This window comes from Mustelus asterias, chromosome 19, assembly GCF_964213995.1.
Source record: "Mustelus asterias chromosome 19, sMusAst1.hap1.1, whole genome shotgun sequence".
Taxonomy (NCBI): Eukaryota; Metazoa; Chordata; class Chondrichthyes; order Carcharhiniformes; family Triakidae; genus Mustelus; species Mustelus asterias.
In genome coordinates this window covers 12,071,471-12,092,813 of record NC_135819.1, presented here as the reverse complement: position 1 = coordinate 12,092,813, position 21,343 = coordinate 12,071,471, and the positions used below count along the sequence as shown (strand labels likewise).

The 21,343-nt window shown below is 47.6% G+C and overlaps 1 protein-coding gene across 1 annotated transcript in view; it reads left to right on the top strand.

Annotated features, from left to right (window-relative positions):
• Window positions 1-21,343, top strand: part of LOC144507758 (complement C3-like) — a 111,454-nt gene that overhangs the window by 1,566 nt on the left and 88,545 nt on the right. The window contains exons 2-7 of the mRNA XM_078235027.1: window positions 7,596-7,785; window positions 9,377-9,539; window positions 11,457-11,527; window positions 14,289-14,383; window positions 19,247-19,329; window positions 21,172-21,259. Coding sequence (XP_078091153.1) covers window positions 7,596-7,785; window positions 9,377-9,539; window positions 11,457-11,527; window positions 14,289-14,383; window positions 19,247-19,329; window positions 21,172-21,259 — 690 coding nt within the window. The remainder of the gene's footprint in view (window positions 1-7,595; window positions 7,786-9,376; window positions 9,540-11,456; window positions 11,528-14,288; window positions 14,384-19,246; window positions 19,330-21,171; window positions 21,260-21,343) is intronic.

The following is a 21,343-nucleotide window of genomic DNA, read 5'->3' as shown; positions in this document are numbered from 1 at the left end:
CCCCAAGGCCGGGGATCGAACCCGGGTCCCTAGCGCTGGGAGGCAGCAGTGCTAACCACTGTGCCGCCATGCCTCTAAATCCTTTCATTAATTTAATGATCTCTAATAGTTCACCCTTCTGCCTTATTTTTCAAGAAAAAGTTGCCTGATGTATATACCCATGTGTGTCTTATACCATCCTTATATATAATCTTCTTTGCATCCTCTCCGGTGCGTCGATATCCTCCTTTGTAGTTTAGTTACCAGAACTGTACTCAGTACTCTAAGGGTGGTTTAACCAAAGTTTGATGCAGGTTTAAAGTTAAAATTTACTTATTAGTCACAAATAGGCTTACATTAATACTGCAAAGTTACTGTGAAAATCCCCTAAGTCGCCACACTCTGGCGCCTGTTCGGGTAACACTGAGGGAGAATTTAGCACGGCCAATGCACCCTAACCAGCACGTCTTTCGGACTGTGGGAGGAAACTGGAGCACCTGGAGGGAACCCACGCAGACACAGGGAGAACTCCACACAGACAATGACCAAGGTCGGGAATCGAACCTGGGTCCCTGGCACTGTGAGGCAGCAGTGCTAACCACTGTGCCACCATGCCGCCCATAGGTTCAAGGTAAGGGGTTCAGTAGAGATGTGGTGGGGGCCTAGAATGCACTGCCAAGTGCCACCGTGCCGCCCCATAGCATAATTGTCTTCCTTTCCAGTTCTATCCCTCTGGAAATAAAGGCTAGTGTTTGATTTGCATTTAACTCTGAGCTTGCTGACCTGTGGCATGACTTTTACTAACTGAGGTATTTGTATCCCAAGATCTCTTTGTTCTTCTTCTCCACGTAGACTTGCTCCTTCCAAGTAATAAGAGGGATCTAGGCGTGCAGGTCCGCAGTTCCCTAATTGTAGCAACACAAGTGGCCAAGGGGATTAAGAAGGCATATAGCCTGCTTGCTGTCATCAACCGGGGCATTGAGTACAAGAGTTGGCAAATCCTGTTGCAGCTATATGTAACCTCATTTAGGCAGCATTTGGAGTATTGCGTGCAGTTCTGGTCACCACACCACCAGAAGGATGTGGAAGCTTTGGGGAGAGTGCAAAGAAGGTTCACCAGGATGTTGCCTGGTCTCGAGGGTGTTGGCTATGAGGAGAGGTTGAATAAACTAGGATTGTTTTCACTGGAAAGACAGAGGCTGAGGGGAGACCTGATAGAAGTCTGAAAAATGATGAGAGGCACAGACTGGGTGGATAGTCAGAGGCTTTTTCCCAGGGTGGAAGTGTCAATTACAAGGGGAGCACAGGTTCAAGGTGAGAGGGAGAAAGTTTAAGGGAGATGTGCGGGGGAAGTTTTTCACGCGGAGAGTGGTGGGTGCCTGGAACGCGCTGCCAGAGGAGGTGGTGGAAACAGGCACATTGGCAACATTTAAGAGGCATCTGGCTGGAGACATGAATAGGGAGGGAATCGAGGGATACGGACTGGGTAAGGGCAGAAGGTTTTTTTTGTAGTTTAGTTCAGGCCTCATGATCGGCATGGGTTTGGAGGGCCGAAGGGCCTGTTCCTGTGCTGTACTTTTCCTTGTTCTTTGTCCTTTAATCTTCCAACCAAAATGTTCTCACTCTTATCAGTCTGTGCTAAACTTCATTTGCCATTATTTACTGGAATCTAACCAGGAACGAAAGACTCCAAGTTACGTAGAGGGACGGGAGGAATTGAGGTTGTTTTCAGAGCAGAGAAAGTTAAGGGGAAATTAGATGGAAGTGTATAAAATCATGAAGGGTTTTAATAGGATAAAGTAAGGAAAGACTTTCCATTCGTAGAAGGTATCTGAGGATACAATTGTAATTGTCAAACCAATCAGAGACACAAGGAGGAGACCTGTTTGCAAATGCATTTTAACCATCGAATCACAGATTTATACAGCACAGAAGAGGCCCTTCGGCCCATCAAGTCTGCACCGACTCATTAGAAACACCTGAACTCCCACCTAGGGGAGGCAATGGTCTAGTGGTATTATCACTAGACTTTGACTCTAAAATCTCAGCTAATGTTCTGGGGATCTTGATTCAAATCCCGCCACAGCAGATGATGGAATTTGAATTCAATAAAACATATATCTGGAATTAAAGTTTATTTATGAGTCACATGTAGGCTTACATTAGCGCTGCAATGAAGTTACTGTGAAAATCCCCAAGTTGCCACACTCCAGTGCCTGTTCGGGTACATTGAGGGAGAATTTATCATGGCCAATGCACCCTAACCAGCACGTCTTTTGGACTGTGGGAGGAAACCGGAGCACCCGGAGGAAACCCACGCAGACACGGGAGAACGAACAAAGACCATACAGACAGCGAGCTAAGCCAGGAATCGAACCCCGGTCCCTGGTGCTGTGAGACAGCAGTGCTGACCACTCTACCATCTATTGATCAGCATGAAACCATTGTCGATTGTCACAAAAACACATCTGGTTCACTAATGAACCATATCTGGGTGGCACGGTAGCACAGTGGTTAGCACTGCTGCTTCACAGCTCCAGGGACCCGGGTTCGATTCCCGGCTTGGGGTCACTGTCTGTGTGGAGTTTGCACGTTCTCCCCATGTCTGCGTGGGTTTCCTCCGGGTGCTCTGGTTTCCACCCACAGTCCAAAGATGTGCAGGTTAGGTTGATTGGCCATGCTAAAAAAATTGCCCTTACTGTCCTGAGATGCTTAGGTTAGGGGGATTAGTGGGTAAAATATGTAGGGATCTGGGGGTCGGGCCTGGGTGGGATTGTGGTTGGTGCAGACTCGATGGGCCAAATGGCCTCTATCTGTACTGTAGGGCTTCTATGATCAATGTCCCTTCAGGGAAGGAAATCTGCCGTCCTTACCTGGTCTGGCCTACATGTGACTCCAGAGCCACAGCAATGTGGTTGATCCTCAGTTAGGGATGGGTAATAAATGCTGGTCAGCCAATGACGCCCATGTCCCATAGCCCTGAATGTTACGATGTGCCAAGTGCTCATCCAGGTACTTTTTAAAGGATGTGAGGCATCCCGCCTCCACCACCCCTCCAGGCAGTGAATTCCAGACCGTCACCACCCTCTGGGTAAAAATGCTTTTCCTCACATCCCCCCCTTGAACCTCCTGCCCCTCACCTTGAACCCATGTCCCCTCGTGACTGACCCTTCAACTGAGGGGCACAGCTGCTCCTTATCCACCCCTGGCCATGCCCCTCATGTGCTGGAATGCTGGCTGGAATTTTACCGCCCCGTCCGCCACGGGAATCGGAGCGGGCGAGGGACGGACAATGGGAAGGTCTGTTGACCTCGGGCGGGATTTTACAGTTTCCGGAATCCCGCCCACTCTCTGAACGAGCGGTGAAAGTCGATTCAATAGTAATTTTAAAAAGAGAATTAAATACTGCAAGAGAGAAGCGCACAGGGAGTGGGACTAGCTGGATAGCCCTTTCACAGAGCTGGCACAGGTAGAGTGGCTACTTGGTTTCCTTCTGTGCTATATTATTATTGGATGGTGTCCTTTGAATTTAGTCACCAGACACAAACAGGACTCGTTTCCCTGTTAACAGTGATTGTATTTGCTGAACGTAGAACAACTTTAAATTAGGAAAGTGACCTCTGGATGACACCCAGAAGTAGTCATTTCTCCATTGGCGTTTTTCTCAGAGACTCGAGAACGATTGTCTTATCAAATTAAGGTCAATATTCAATTCAAAGAACAAAGAACAGTACAGCACAGGAACAGGCCCTTCGGCCCTCCAAGCCTGCGCCAATCACATTGTCCTATCAAGGCCAACCACTTATATCCCTCCATTCCCCGACTGTTCATGTGTCTATCCAAATAAGTCTTAAATGTCGCTAACGTATCTGCCTCAACCACCTCACTTGGCAGCGCATTCCAGGCCCCCACCACCCTCTGTGTAAAAAACTGCCCCCGCACATCTCCACTGATCCCCTTACCTTGACCCTATGGGCGGCACGGTGGCACAGTGGTTAGCACGGCTGCCTCACAGCGCCAGGGACCTGGGTTTGATTCCCTTGGGTCACTGTCTGTGCGGAGTTTGCACGTTCTCCCCGTGTCTGCGTGGGTTTCCTCTGGGTGCTCCGGTTTCCTCCCACAATCTGAAAGATGTGCTGGCTAGGGTGCATTGACCCGAACAGGCGTCGGAGTGTGGCCGACTAGGGGAATTTCACAGTAACTTCATTGCAGTGTTAATGTAAGCCTTACTTGTGACTAATAAATCAACTTTACTTTAACTTGTGCCCCCTTGTAATTGTCATTTCTGCCCTGGGAAAAAGCTTCCAACTGTTCACCCTATCTGTACCCCTCATAATTTTATAAACTTCTATCAGGTCGCCCCTCAGCCTCCGTCTTTCCAGGGAGAACAATCCCAGTTTATTCAATCTCCCCTCATAGCTAATGCCCTCCATACCTGGCAACATCCTGGTAAACCTTTTCTGTACTCCCTCCAAAGCCTCCGTGTCCTTCTGGTAGTGTGGTGACCAGAATTGAACACTGTATTCCAAATAATTCATTATTTTGTCCAAAGTTAAATATTAAGGGATTTTCACAGTAACTTTATTGCAGTGTTAATGTAAGTCTTACTTGTGACACTAATAAATAAACTTAAACCTGAAAAACTTAAATAAACGTTGCCACTGTCTCATGGCAATACCTCCTGGCACTTTTCCCTGACACTACCTGGGTACAGCCCCCTGGTACTGCCCAGGTAGTGCCAGTGGGCAATGCCAGGGTGGTATTGTGTGGGATAAGGGGGGGGGTGATATTCTATTTTTACTTTTGTGTCCCATGGCAACTTTTAAAAATGGCATTTCTATCTTTGCAAAACAAAGTCAACCGGAGTTTTGAACGTGGAGGGATATGAACAACATAGGAACGTAGGAATATAGGAGCAAAAGTGGGCAAATTCAGCCGTTCGATCCTGCTCTGCCATTCAATCAGATCATGGCTGATCTCTCCCTGGTCTCAAATCCACCTCCCCACCTGTTCCCCATCTCCCTTTTTTATTAGAAATATATCCATCTCCCTCTTGAAACCATTCAATGATTCAGACTCCACCGCGCGATGGGGCAGCGAGTTCCACAAATTCACCACCCTCTGCGAGAAGTAGTTCCTCCTCATCTCAGTTTTAAATCTACCGCCTCTCAACCTATACCTGTGACCTCTTGTTCTAGATTGCCCCATAAGGGGAAACATTTGGTCTGCATTTACTTTATCAATCCCTTTAAAAATTTTATATACCTCGATCAGATCCCCTCTCGTCCTTCTAAACTCCAGCGAGTACAAGCCCAAACTGTTTAATCTCTCCTCATACGTCAACCCTTTCATCCCCGGAATCAATCTGGTGAACCTCCTCTGAACTGCCTCCGATGCCGCAACATCCTTCCTCAAATAAGGAGACCAAAACTGGACACGATACTCCAGATGTGGTCTCACCAACACCCTGTACAATTGCAACAACACTTCTCTACTTTTATACTCCAATCCTTTTGCAATAAATGCCAACATCCCATTTGCCTTTTGAATTACGTGCTGTATCTGCATACCGATGTTTTGCAATTCATGGACATAGACACCCAGATCCCTCTGCCCAGATGTATTTTGAATCTGCTTTCCATTTAGGCAATAATTTGCCTTTCTATTTTTGCTGCCAAAATGGATAACCTCACACTTAACCACATTAAACTCCATCTGCCAAATTTTGGCCCATTCTCCGAGCCTATCAATGTCCGTCTGTAGAATCTTTATATTCTCTTCACTGCCTGCTTTCCCACCTATTTTAGTATCACCTGTAAAAAGTACCCTCTTAACGGCCAAACTGCCTCTTGTGCTGTTCCAATGGCTGCCCCATAGTGGTGGGCGGCTTGTTGTGAGGAAGAATCCTACAGAGTCCTTTCATTTGTACGGAATTAAATTTGTTAGTTGCCTGGGTTCTAATGGTGATGGAATGAAAGATGATATTCGTGACCTACTGGGACACTGCTGATGGGAGGTTGATGCTGGCCAGAATATTCACTGGCATTGCAAATTCTACTGAAAGGAAAACAGCTAGACACAGAACAAGTTGTTTATTCTGCACACAATCCCACACTGACGGTGACGCCTCAAGCCCACCCTGGAGTGAAGCATGATCAGGATTGCTTCGAGATCCAAGCATGTATTGGGTGAACTGAATGTTTCGAAACTGAGATCCATTAACATTTGTCGGCTCAGGGTACCAAGGGTATGGAAAACATTTGGGTAAATGGTAGTTTAAGGTTGATTTATTAGTGTTGCAAATAGGCTTACATTCACACCGCAATGAAGTTACTGTGAAAATCCCCTAGTCGCCCCACTCTGGCGCCTGCTCGGGTACACTGAAGGAAAACTTAGCACGGCCAATGCATCCAATGGCCCGAGTGTGGCACAGTGGCACTGCTGCCTCACAGCACCAGGGACCCGGCTTCGATTCCCAGCTTGGGGCACTGTATGTTCTCCCCTGCTGGAATTTTACTGCTCCGCCGGCCCAAGAATCGGTGCGGGCAAGAACGGCGTCTCCGTTGGCCTCAGGCTGGCAAGGCGGGAAAATTTCTGGCACCTGTGTTTGCGTGGGTATCCTCTGGGTGCTCCGGTTTCCTCCCACAGTCTGAAAGACGTGCTGGTTAGGGTGCATTGGCCGTGCTAAATTCTCCCTCAGTGTACCCGAACAGGCGCCGGAGTGTGGCGACTAGTGGATTTTCACAGTAACTTCATTGCAGTGTTAATGTAAGCCTACTTGTGACACTGATAAATAAACTTTAGCCAGCACATCTTTCCGTCTGTGAGAGGAAACCGGAGCAGCCGGAGGAAACCCACGCAGACACGGGGAGAAGGTGCAGTCTCCGCACAGACAGTGACCCAAGCCGGGAATCGAGCCCAGGTCCCTGGCGCTGTGAGGCAGCAGCGCCAACCAGTGTGTCAGGTATTGAGGTAAAGGTCACCCATGATCTAAATTAAAACAGAACAGGGTCAAGAGACTCAACCAGTTCCTATTTCACATACTAACCCAACCCTTGCACATGGCTTTAAGAGCAAAGCATTTTCACTGAGGGAGGGAATCCTGTTACTTGGAGCTTGCTCCCTCAGTGAACCGGAACAAGCACATTGTTCCATTTTAACAAATTTGTTTACATCTGGCTAATGGACATCATGATTTCTTTTTCATAATCGTTAGAAGACCAATCAGATTTAGAAATCATAGAAATCATAGAATCCCGACAGAGCAGAAGGAGGCCATTCGGTTCATTGAGTCCACATCGACAACAGACCCACCCTGGCCTTATTCCCGTAACCCCACATATTAAACCCACTAATCCCTCTAACCAATGCATCCCGGGACACTAAGAGGCAATTTAGCATGGCCAATCCACCTGATCTACACATCTTTGGACACTAAGGGGCAATTTAGCATGGCCAATCCACCTAACCTGTACCTCTTTGGATTTGAGTTTGGGAAATACAGCTTTAGCTGATCTGTCCATTAAATTGATCTTAAAATCAATGGTGTATATTGTTACTGGAGCACCTTAATCATTGCTGTTGACCCAACGGTATTTGTTTGCTTTGTCTGACAGATACATACTGACGGCTCCAAGCGTTTTACAGGTTGAACACATGGAAAATGTAATCGTGGAAGCCCATGATATCAACGCAGACATTAACGTTGACATTCACTTACAATTCTTCCCTAAAACCAACAACATGATATTTTCGGCTCAAGGCGTTTTAACAGTCGCAAATGGATACGTGTCTGTGGCTGTTCAGGTAAGTGAATTGAAAAATGATAAGTAGTTTGCATTATTATTTAACAGCTCACCAAAGTAGCAGGCTTCATTTAGAACTACCTGGGATATCATAGAAACCCCACAGTGCAGAAAGAGGCCACTCAGCCCCTTGAGCCTGCACCGGCAACAATCCCACCCAGGCCCTATCCCCGTATCCCTACATATTTACCCACTTATCTACGCATCCTGGGACACTAAGGGGCGATTTAGCTTGGCCAATCAACCTAACCCGCACATCTTTGGACTGCGGGAGGAAACCAGAGCACCCGGAGGAAACCCACGCAGACACGGGGAAGAATGTGCAAACTCCACACAGACAGTGACCCAAGCTGGGAATGGAACACAGGTCCCTGGAGCTGTGAAGCAGCAGTGCTAACCACCATGCCGCCCAAAGGTCAGGATGCCATTCTGCAACCCTCTCCCGCCGCGATTCCCGGGAGGGCTAGGCAGTAAAACTCCAGCAGGGGAGAATGTGCAGACTCCGCACAGACAGTGACCCCAATACTGATCTGGATTTTGTTGCCAACATAAAGTCCTCTGGAAATCCTCAATGGCCTGATGGGTTGAAGTTCCAGCATTCTTTAGCACCCAGGCCAGAGCACTGTGCTTGATTCATGCCCCAATACCATGGATTGTGGTTGCAGTATAACCTGCCCGCACCATAGCAGCTTGGCAAAGAGCGACATTGCCACTCTCACCCATCCCATATCCAACAAAGAACAACAGGAGCTGTAACGTCAGAGGACCATAACTGAGAAACATATGCCAGAATTTTACTGCCCCGTCCACCACGGGAATGGGAGCCGGGCGGGGAGGGGCGGACAATGGGAAGGTCCGTTGACCTCGGGTGGGATTTTACGGTTTCGGGACGAGTGAGGCCGTAAAATCCCGCCCATTGTCCAGGGAATGACCCCCGTGCCGGAGTGAGAGACCGGAGGACTATATGAAATCAGGGGAGGTGATGGCCTAGTGGTATTATCACTAGACTCTTAATCCAGAAACTCAGCTAATGTTCTGGGGACCCGGGTTCGAATCCCACCACGGCAGATGGTGGAATTTGAACTAAAAAAAAAGAAATCTGGAATTAAGAATCTACTGAAACCATTGTCGGAAAAACGCATCTGGTTCACTAATGTCCTTTCGGGAAGGAAAGCTGCTGTCCTTACCTGGTCTGGCCGACATGTGACTCCAGAGCCACAGCAATGTGGTTGACTATCAACTGCCCTTGGGCAACTAGGGATGGGCAATAAATGCTGGCCCAGCCAGCGACGCCCATGTCCCAGGAATGCATTAACAAAGGTTTCATTAGATTCAATACTAACAGTTCACTGCTGAAGACGTGTGTGCCAACTTATGTTCTCTGTTGAACTCGTCCGCCCCAGGCCAGCAGAGATTGCCGATTTGCGAGCCTTGCCCTCCCCGATTCTGGGGCAGGCGTGCCGGTAAACTTCCGGCCATGGAATTTCTGGGGCCAGCAAGGGGATGTTAAAGAGATTGCTGGGAACACAATGTCCAGTTGCATAGTAACTGTACTTATTTTAATATGTATTTCTTGATACGTTTCTTTTCAGATACCCAGGGATAGAATTCCAAAAGATACAACATTACCTGAGTATGTAGTGGTGGAAGCATCATCACCAGCGTTTACCTTGGAGAGAACTATCCTTATTTCATATCGACTTGGACACATATTTATCCAGACTGATAAACCAATCTACACACCAACTCAAACCGGTAACTATAGCTGCACGTCTTCTAATGGGGCGGCACGGTGGCACAGTGGTTAGCACCGCTGCCTCACAGCGCCAGGGACCCGGGTTCGATTCCAGCCTCGGGTCACTGCCGTGTGGAGTTTGCACGTTCTCCTCGTGTCGGCGTGGGTTTCCTCCGAGTGCTCTGGCTTCCTCCCACAGCCCAAAGATGTGCGGGTTAGGTGGATTGGCCACGCTAAATTGCCCCTTAGCGTCAGCTAAGGTAAATATATGTGGTCATGGGGATAGGGCCTGCGTGGGATTGTGGTCGGTGCAGACTCGATGGGCCGAATGGCCTCCTTCTGCACTGGAGGGATTCTATGATTGTGTGAGAATGTAACTCTAACCCACAAATGGAGAAAGGGGTGTTGGCGAGGACATAGCTTATCAAAGTGAGGGATGTTGGGGATGGCCAGTAGAACTCTCCTCAGTTCAGGGATTACACCGTCTGCATTAAACGCACTGACTCCATGGGTGGGATTTTCCGGCCAGGCTGGCCCCAAAACCGGAAAATCCCGCCCGAGGTCAGAGGACCTTTGCGTGGTCTGCCTCTCCCCTGCCCGCTACGGTTCCCATGGCAGCACGGGATGGGAAAACTCTGCCCCTCCTGCCCCCGCACGTCCCCCCCTCTCCCCCGCATGTACTGAAACACTCCTTCATGCAAAAAGTGGTGAGGGTTTTCCACAAATAACAATGATTAAATTTACATTTGGGATCGGTAGAATTTTGCTAACTAAAGCGATAAACACGGGAGCATCAGAAACATTGTCCAATCTGCTCTGCTATTCAATAGAATGGTGACTGATCTTGGGCCCAAACTCCAGTTTCCTGCCCTCCCCCCATTCCCCCTGATTCTCGGGAGGCCGAGGCCAGGATTTTACCATCGCGCCCCGACCATCGATGGGTGGAGTGAGCCGGTAAGATCGCGCGAGAGCCGAGAAATCAGGTTTGCGCCCGAATTCTCGCCTCTCGCAATCTTACCGTCACCGGATATCCGGCGCATTCAGCCACCCGCCCATTTCCGGCGAGAATAATTTATTTAAATTTATTCAAATTGTCATGAACATTGTTTAGCAAGCCCAGCACTCAATTGTCCGGGCTTGCTTACCTGGAGGTTCTTTCCAGCGAGGAAAACACCTGCTCCCCATGAATGGCGAACAGTCGTGTTGGCCTCGCCGGTAGAACCGGGGTCCATTGAGGCCCCCCCCCGGGGAGGTCGAGGGCAAAGAGGGGGTTGCCCGTTGCACCGTCCCAGCCTGGCACTGCCAGCCTGGTACCTCGGCACTGCCCACTGTGCACCTTGACGCAGCCTAAGCAGCGCCAGGGGGCGGCGCCTGAAGAGGGCAGGGTGTGAAGGGGCGGGGCTGGAAGGGGTGGGGCCTGAAGGGACAGGGTTGCAAAGGGCGGGGCCTGGAGGGGCTGGGCCAGGTCAGGGTAGGAAGGAGGAGCCACTGCTGCTCTTCAACTGCGACTGGTGGAGGAGAGGGGGGCCTGCTGCCACTCTGCGGGAGATTTATGGGGGGGGGGGTGGTGGTGGTGGGAGCGCGATCAATCTGGGTGGTGGGGATGGGGGGCTGATATTTCTGGGTGGTGAGGAGCTCGCAATTGTCTGCAAAAGCCTGGGGTGAGGGGGAGGGGCGTTTGTTGAGGCAAGCTCTGCCAGAGGAGGTGGTGGAAGCAGGGACATTAGCAACATTTAAGAGGCATCTGGATGGGTACATGAATAGGGAGGGAATAGAGGGATGTGGACCGAGTAAGGGCAGAAGGTTTGTTTTAGCTTAGGTACGGCATTATGATCGGCACAGGCTTGGAGGGCCGAAGGGCCTCTTCCTGTGCTGTAACTTTCTTTATTCTTTGTTCTTTCTAAGGTAGATTAATTGTTGCTCCTTTCTTTTTCTAGTTCTTTACCGATTGCTCACTGTAAACAACGAAATGAAACCCACCAAACGAACAATTGTTGTTGATTTTGTGGTAACGTATCCGTTTATAATTTTTACATTTTCATTCTACTTCAACCAAAATAAGATATTCTTGGATCATGCATAATCCAATACATTTGGAGCTTCCAAGTATCTCCCTTTAGGGGAGACGATGGCCTAGTGGTATTATCGCTAGACCATTAATCCAGAAACTCAGCTAATGTTCTGGGGACCCGGGTTCGAATCTCGTCATGGCAGAATTTGAATTCAATAAAAAAATATCTGGAATTAAGAATATTTGATTTATTATCGTCACATGTATTAACATACAGTGAAAAGTATTGTTTCTTGTGCGCTATACAGACAAAACATACTGTTCATAGAGAAGGAAAGGAGAGAGTGCAGAATGTAGTGTTACAGTCATAGCTAGGGTGTAGAGAAAGGTCAACTTAACGCGAGGTAGGTCCATTCAAAAGTCTGACGGCAGCAGGGAAGAAGCTGTTCTTGAGTCGGTTGGTACGTGACCTCAGACTTTTGAATCTTTTTACCGAGGGGAGAAGGTGGAAGGGAGAATGTCCGGGGTGGATGGGGTCCTTAATTATGCTGGCTGCTTTGCCGAGGCAGCGGGAAGTGTAGACAGAGTCAATGGATGGGAGGCTGGTTTGCGGGATGGATTGGGCTACATTCATGACCTTTTGTAGTTCCTTGCGGTCTTGGGCAGAGCAGGAGCCATACCAAGCTGTGATACAACCAGAAAGAATGCTTTCTATGGTGCATCTGTAAAAGTTGGTGAGAGTCGTAGCTGACATGCTTACTGTTTTACGCAATCTACTGATGACCTCGAAACCATTGTCGATTGTTGGAAAAACCCATTTGGTTCACTGATGTCCTTGAGGGAAGGAAATCTGCTGCCCTTACCCGGTCTGGTCTACATGTGACTCCAGAGCCACAGCAATGTGGTGACTCTCAATTGCCTCGGGCAACTAGGGATGGGCAATAAATGCTGGCCCAGCCAGCGACGCCCATGCCCCATGAATGAATAAAAAACAAATTTGTAAATGGAGTTGATCCAGATAAGGGTCTATTTCAATCCCTGGATAGTGCCGCGTTACCTGGCACTGTGAGGCAGCGGTGCTAACCACTGTGCCACCGTGCCACCCTGGTTGATCATGGTTGTAACTTCAATCCCACATTCCTACCAACCCTGATAACCTTTCACCCCCTTGTTACTCAAGATTATGTGAGCTCTTCCTTAAAAAGATTCAAAGGGGGTGACCTTACCAAAAAAATTCTAAGTGCTGAATGAGTGTGAAAACATGAGGGAATCGTACTCATTTTTACGGCGAGAGAAAAAAATCATATCTTATCACACTTAAGAAAAAAAGAGGCAAAATGTGATTCTCGCCAGTAGGGGGAGTGAACGGAGTCTATTTACAATAGGAAGTTGGCTGCTGAATGCCAGAGGGGGCTATTGAGCGTGCACATGTTCGCCCAATGCACTATGTGAAGAGTACATACTTATTTGGGAACTTGTCTTTCCCCACTCCCCCCAGACATTGTCTCCCCCAACTCCACCCCTGATATCCCTCAATTGTGGCCTCACAGTGCCAGGGACCAGGGTTCGATTCTTGGCTTGGGTCACTATCTGTGCGGCGTCTGTGACTTCTACCCGTGTCTGCGTGGGTTTCCTCCGGGTGCTCCGGTTTCCTTCCACCATCCGAAAGATGTGCTGGTTAGGTGTATTGGCCGTGCTAAATTCTCCCTCAGTGTGCCAGGGTGTGGCGACTCAGGGATTAACCTAACCAGCACGTCTTTCAGACTGTGGGGGGAAAGTGGAGCACCTGGAGGAAACCCCCGCAGACATGGAGAGAATGTGCAGACTCCGCACAGATAGTGACCCAAGTTGGGAATCGTACCCGGGTCCCTGGCGTCGTGAGGCAGCAGTGCTAACCACTGCGCCACCGAGCTAGAACATTAATGATACTTGGCTACAGTATCGATTTTAGTAATTATAGTCTTAAGTTCATAAATTCATAAGATATAGGAGCAGAATCAGGCCATTCGGCCCATTGAGTCTGCTCCGCCATTCGATTATGGCTGATATGCTCCTCATCCCCATTTTCCTGCCTTCACCCCATAATCTTTCAACCCATTACTTAAAGATAAGTAATTATAGTCTTAAAGAAACAAGAATGATCCCTGGAATGAAGAGCTTGTCATATGAGGAACGGTTGAGGACTCTGGGTCTGTACTCGTTGGAGTTTAGAAGGATGAGGGGGGGGATCATATTGAAACTTACAGGATACTGTGAGGTCTGGATAGAGTGGGCGTGGAGAGGATGTTTCCTGTTGGGAAAAACTGGTGGGAAAAACTAGAACCAGAGGGCACAACCTCAGGCTAAAGGGATGATCCTTTAAAACAGAGATGAGGAGGAATTTCTTCAACCAGAGAGTGGTGAATCTGTGGAACTCTTTGCCGCAGAAGGCTGTGGAGGCCAGGTCATTGAGTGTCTTTAAGACAGAGATAGGTAGGGACTTGATTAATAAGGGGATCAGGGGTTATGGGGAAAAGGCAGGAGAATGGGGATGAGAGAAATATCAGCCATGATTGAATGGTGGGGCAGATTCGATGGGCCGAGTGGCCTAATTCTGCTCCTATGTCTTATGGTCTTGTATTGATGATTTTGAAACTTCGGTTTTTTAAAAAAATAAATGTTTTGAAGCAATGCTTTGGAATTCCAGTCGCTGCCGTAATTTTCAATAAATTCATTTTAGTCTGGACAGAATTATTTTTACGACAGATCTTTCTTTCAGAATCCACATGATGTCATCGTGAAGAGAGAAGAAGTCTTCGCCAAAGACGACAGTGGAATTACTGGCAGCACCTTTAAAGTTCCCGAGATTGTGAAGTAAGTGCAAAAACCTACGCAATAGGATTGGAACTTGCCACCAAGTCATCACAGAGAAACTGTTCTCCCATTCTTCATTGGCTAGGCCGCTATTCAGAGCCTTTGCACAAGAGTGACTCATGCAGAACACATTAAATGATGTAATAGGGGAGGTGATGGCCTAGTGGTATAATCATAGAGTCATAGACGGTTATAGCATGGAAACAGGCCCTTCGGCCCAACTTGTCCATGCTGCCCTTTTTTTTAAACCCCTAAGCTAGTCCCAATAGCTTGCATTTGGCCCATATCCCTCTATACCCATCTTACCCATGTAACTGTCTAAATGCTTTTTAAACGACAAACTTGTACCTGCCTCTACTATACCTCTGGCAACTTGTTCCAGACACTCACCACCCTCTGTGTGAAAAAATTGCCCCTCTGGACCTGTTTGTATCTCTCCCCTCTCACCTTAAACCTGTGCCCTCTAGTTTTAGACTCCCCTACCTTTGGGAAAAGATGTTGACTATTGAGCTAATCTGTGCCCCTCATTACTTCATAGATCTCTATAAAACCACCCCTCTATTACTACCTCTGGCAGCTTGTTCCAGACACTCAACACCCTCTGTGTGAAAACATTGCCCCTCTGGACACTTTTGTATCTCTCCCCTCTCATGTTAAATCTATGCCCTCTAGTTTTAGACTCCCCTATCTTTGGGAAAAGATATTGACTATCTAGCTGATCTGTGCCCCTCATTATTTTATAGACCTCTATAAGATCACCCCTCAGCTTTCTACACTCCAGAGAAAAAAGTCCCAGTCTATCCAGCCTCTCCTTATAACTCAAACAATCAAGTCCTGGTAGCATCCTAGTAAATCTTTTCTGTACTCTTTCTAATTTAATGATATCCTTTCTATAATAGGGTGACCAGAACTGTACACAGTATTCCAAGTGTGGCCTTACCAATGTCGTGTACAACTTCAACAGGATATTCCAACTCCTGTATTCAATGTTCTGACTGATGAAACCAAGAATGCTGAATGCCTTCTTCACCACTCTGTCCACCTGTGACTCCACTTTCATGGAGCAATGAACATGTACCCGGAGATCTCTTTGTTCTGTAATTCTCCCCAACGCCCTACCATTAACTGAGTAAGTCCTGCCCTGGTTCAATCTACCAAAATGCATCACCTCGCATTTATCTAAATTAAACTCCATCTGCCATTCGTCAACCCAGTGGCCCAATTGATCAAGATCCTCTCGCAATTGGAGATAACTTTCTTCACTGTACACTATGCTACCAATCTTGGTGTCATCTGCAAGCTTACTAACCAGGCCTCCTATATTCTCATCCAAATCATTAATATAAATGACAAATAACAGTGGACCCAGCACTGATCCCTGAGGCACTCAGCTTGTCACAGGCCTCCAGTTTGAAAAACAACCCTCTACAACCACTCTCTGGCTTCTGTCAAGGAGCCAATTTTGTATCCATTTAGATACCTCACCCTAGATTCTGGATCACTAGACCAGTAATCCAGAAACTCAGCTAATGTTCTGGGGACCCGGATTTGAATCCCACCACAGGAAATTTTATAGAATCGTAGAATTCCTCCAATGCAGAAAGAGGCCATTCGGCCCATTGAGTCCGCACCGACCACTATCCCACCCAGGCCCTATTCCCATAACCCCACATATTTACCCTACTAATCCCCCTGACATTAGGGTCAATTTAGCATGGCCAATCAACCTCTTTGAATTCAATAAAAAATATCCGGAATTAAGAATCTACCGACGATCATGAAATCATTGTCGATTGTCGGGAAAATCCATCTGGTTCACTAGTGGGCGGCATGGTGGCACAGTGGTTAGCACGGCTACCGCACAATGCCGGGGATCCGGGTTCAATTCCGGCCTCGGGTCATTGTTTGTGTGGAGTTTGCATGCTCTCCCTGTGTCTATGTGGGTTTCCTCTGGGTGCTCCGGTTTCCTCCCACAGTCCAAAGATGTGCGGGTTATGTTGATTGGCCATGCTAAATTGCCCCCTAGTGTCAGGGAGATTAGCAGGGTAGCACGGTGGCACAGTGGTTAGCACTGCTGCCTCACAGCGCCAGGGACCCGGGTTCAATGCCGGCCTCAGGTCACTATTTGTGTGAAGTTTGCACGTTCTCCCCATCTCTGCATGGGTTTCCTCCGGGTGCTCCGGTTTCCTCACACAGTCCAAAAATGTGCGGGTTAAGTTGATTGGCCATGCTAAATTGACCCTAGTGTCAGGGGGACTAGCAGGGTAAATATGTGGGGTTAGAGGAATGGGGCCTGGATGGGATTGTGGTTGGTGCAGACTCGCTGGACTGAATGGCCTACTTCTGCACTGGAGGGATTCAATTATTCTATGATTCTATGAAATACATGTGGTCACGGGGATAGGGCCTGGGTGGGATTGTTGTGGGTGCAGACTTGATGGGCCGAATGGGCTCTTTCTGCACTGTAGGGATTCTATGATGTTCTTTAGGGAAGGAAATCTGCCGTCCTTACCTGGTCTGGCCTACATGTGACTCCAGAGCCACAGTAATGTGGTTGACTCTCAACTGCTCTCGGCCAACTAGGGATGGGCAATAAATGCTGGCCAGCCAGCGACGCCCAGGTCCCACAAATTAAAAAGAAAGTTTGTCACATTGGAAATGAAAATTCTGTCTTAGTTAATTCTAATAACTAATGAGTTAATCGCCCTGATCATCATGCGTATTTCCTTGTAAAGGTTGGTCCTGGTGGGAATTTTACGGTCATTGAGAGGGATTTTCTGGTTGCATCCATGACGTGTTTTTTAGTGGCCAAGTTGTCTCACCATTGGCTGCCGGCATGATCTTCTGATCCCGACAATCTCTACGGCATTCTGTGTGGCTCACCCATCGCACTGCTGATTAACCTGCCTCAGGATGGGAATGTCCCTTAGATGGGAATGTCTGGAAAATTCCACCCATTGTATTTTTATTTAAGTGCTTGGGTTAAGTGAGAATCATAGAATCCCTACAGTACAGTTCCATTCGGCCCATCAAGTCTGTACCGAACACAGTCCCACCCAGGCCTTATCCCCATAACCCCACGTATTTACTCTGCTAGTCCCCCTGACACTAAGCTCATTTAGCATGGCCAATGAACCTAACCCGCACATCTTTGGACTGTGGGAGGAAACTGGAGCACCCGGAGGAAACCCATGCAGACATGGGGAGAATGTGCAAACTCCACACAGACAGTAGCCCAAGCCGGGAATTGAACCTGGGTCCTTGGCGCTGTGAGGCAGTAGTGCTAACCACTGTGCCACCGTGCCGCCCTGGAGATTGATGTGATGAAAGATTTTTGTTTTCTCTCAAAGTGTTTCTGGTGTTTAAGTGAAATTTAGTTGTGACACCCTTCATTCTGCGTGTAATAAAGGCTGCAGTTTTTAAATTCATTCGTGGGACATGGGCGTCGCTGGCTGGGCCAGCATTTATTGCCCATCCCTAGTTGCCCTTGGAGGGCAGTTGAGAGTCAACCACATTGCTGTGGCTCTGGAGTCACATGTAGGCCAGACCAGGTAAGGACGGCAGATTTCCTTCCCTAAAGGACATTAATGAACCAGATGGGTTTATCCGACAATCGACAATGGTTTCATGGTCATCAGTAGATTCTTAATTCCAGATATTTTTCATTGAATTCAAATTCCACCCTCTGCTGTGGCGGGATTCGAACCCAGCTCCCTAGAACATTCGCTGAGTTTCTGGATTAATACTCTAGCGGTAGGCCATCATCCCCACCTCCCCCACCTTGTGCGTCAACCTAGGCCAATTGGGGGAGAGGGTGAGCATTCCCGGGTCTGGGGGACTTCAGTTGCAGTCAGGGCCTTGTTAAGAGTAGACTTGTATTGTTGCAATGTTAATTCCTTCATTGCAGATAGTTCTTCTTATCAATAAGCCCTTTGGTTAGCTAGTTGCCACATGAGTCGCCTCAAGATATTACAATGGGGAATATATTTTGATTAAACACATTTAAAATTAGAATTATTGGTAGATTTGACATAAGAACATAAGAACTAGGAGCAGGAGTAGGCCATCTGGCCCCTCGAGCCTGCTCCGCCATTCAATAAGATCATGGCTGATCTTTTCGTGGACTCAGCTCCACTTACCCACCCGCTCACCATAACCCTTAATTCCTTCACTGTTTAAATATTTATCTATCCTTGCCTTAATAACATTCAACGAGGTAGACTCAACTGCTTCACTGGGCAGGGAATTCCACAGATTCACAACCCTTTGTGTGAAGAAGTTCCTTCTCAACTCAGTCCTAAATCTGGTCCCCCTTATTTTGAGGCTATGCCCCCGAGTTCTAGTTTCACCTGCAAGTGGAAAGAACCTCTCTGCTTCTATCTTATCTATTCCCTTCATAATCTTATATGTTTCTATAAGATCTCCCCTCATTCTTCTGAATTCCAATGAGTATAGCCCCAGTCTACTCAGTCTCTCCTCATAAGCCAACCCTCTCAACTCCGGAATCAACCTAGTGAATCTCCTCTGCACCCCCTCCAGTGTCAGTATATCCTTTCTCAAGTAAGGAGATCAAAACTGTGCACAGTACTCCAGGTGTGGCCTCACCAGCACCTTATACAGCTGCAACATAACCTCCCTGTTTTTAAACTCCATCCCTCTCGCAATGAAGGACAAAATTCCATTTGCCTTCTTAATTACCTGCTGCACCTGCAAACCAACTCTTTGTGATTCATGCACAAGGACACCCAGGTCCCTCTGCACAGCAGCATGCTGCAATTTTTTACCATGTAATAATTTAACATATGTATAAAATGTACCAAGAAAGACTTTAAAATGGAATGACCTGACTGATGTATTCCCCAGTATTGGAGTCTGGAAGATTGCTGCAAGTTACAAGGATGCCAGTCACATAAACTACACAACTGAATTTGAAGTGAAGGAATACGGTGAGGACATTTAATTCATGTAATAGTTTGTTATTTCTCTGTCCTGACTGATTTTATTAAAATAGACATTGAACGCAAAGCACTTCTGAGGATGGTTTGAAATAAACTGACAGGTTACAGTTTGGAAAATCTTTCTCAACAACTTTTGTCCTTATGGTTGCATTTTCGTAAACCTTAGTGTAGAATATTGCAGAGTATGGTTACAATCATCGAATCATAGAATCCCTACAGTGCAGAAGAAGGCCATTCGGCCCATCGAGCCTGCACCGACAACAATCCCACCCAAGCCCTATCCCTGTTACCCCATGTATTTACCCTACTAATCCCTCTGACACCAAGGGTTTATTTAGCATGGCCAATCGACCTAACCTACACATCTTGGGATACTAAGGGGAAATTCACCATGGCCAATCCACTGAACCTGCACATCTTTAGACACTAAGGGGCAGTTTAGCATGGCCAATCCACCTAACCTACACATCTTGGGACACTAAGGGGCAATTCACCATGGCTAATGCACTTAGCCTGCACATCTTGGGACACTAAGGGGCAATTTAGCATGGCCAATCCACCTAACTTGCACATCTTGGGACACTAAGGGGAAATTTAGCATGGCCAATCCATCGAACCTGCACAGCTTTGGACACTAAGGAGCAAATTAGCATGGCCAATCCCCCTAACTTTCATGCCTTTTGGACTGTGGGAGAAAATGGAGCACTTGGAGGAAACCTACGCAGACATGGGGAGAATGTGCAGACTCCACAAAGACAGTCACCCAAGGCTGGAATTGAACCTGGCGCTGTGAGGCAGCAGTGCGAACCACCGTGCCACCCATTGATTTGCACTGGTTCTTTGGTTGAATGTTAAGATCAATATGTCAGCAGAAAGCATTTGGATCCATTCTTTAATTGATGAGTGGATCACTTCCTTCCTCCCTCTCCATGGTGCCGCCCACATGTAGGACAGAAATTAATGCCCTCCCCCTTGGTGAGTTTGATGATGGGGAGTGGGGGTTGGGATGGTGGCCATTAATCAGGCCGAAGGGTAGGGGGTGTGCCCCCTCAGCACAATCAGCCCAATTAAGTCTCTGGCAGGCCCTTGGCTGATAAATTCCCTCTTCACCACCAATATGGCGGCATGGTGGCACAGTGGTTAACACTGCTGCCTCACAGCGCTAGGGACCCGGGTTCGATTCCGCACTTGGGTCATCTTCTGTGTGGACTCACGTTCTCCCCGTGTCTGCATGGGTTTCTTCCGGGTGCTCCGGTTTCCTCCCACAATCTGAAAGACGTGCAACAAATCAAGTCTACTCTTAACAAGACCCTGACTGCAACTGAAGCCCTCCAGACCTGGGAGTGCTCACCCTCTCCCCCAATTGGCCTAGGTTGACGCACAAGGTGAGGGATGGGAGGGGACAATGGCCTCGTGGTATTACCGCTAGACTATTAATCCAGAGACTCAGCTAATGTTCTGGGGACACAGGTTCGAATCTCGGCACGGCAGATGGTGGAATTTGAATTCAATTTGCAAAAAATCTGTTTGGGTGCATTGGCCGCGCTAAATTCTCCCTCAGTGTAACCCGAACAGGCGCTGGGAGTGTGGCGACTGGGGGATTTTCACAGTAACTTCATTGCAGTGTTAATGTAAGGCTAATCGTGACACTAATAAATAAACTTTTACTTTATATAATAGGTGGGAGTCAGGAAATTATAACAGTGTGAGACACAGGGATGGAAGTAGGCCATTTGGCCCATCGAGTCTGCTCCAACGTTTAATTGAACCATGATTGATCTGATGTGATAATGTTTTAAACGTAGTTTTAACTTGGTTTGTTTTTATTAGTGCTCCCAAGTTTCGAAGTTACCCTGCAAGCAAGGCAGCAGTTTTTCTACATTGATGATGTCAGATTGGATGTTGCAATCACGGCAAGGTTGGTGCATCCTTCTAAAGGAGAAGAGGTTTTCTGGAGTGTTTGCTTCTGTGACATTTTAACTCTTTGATCTCATCTTTTTTA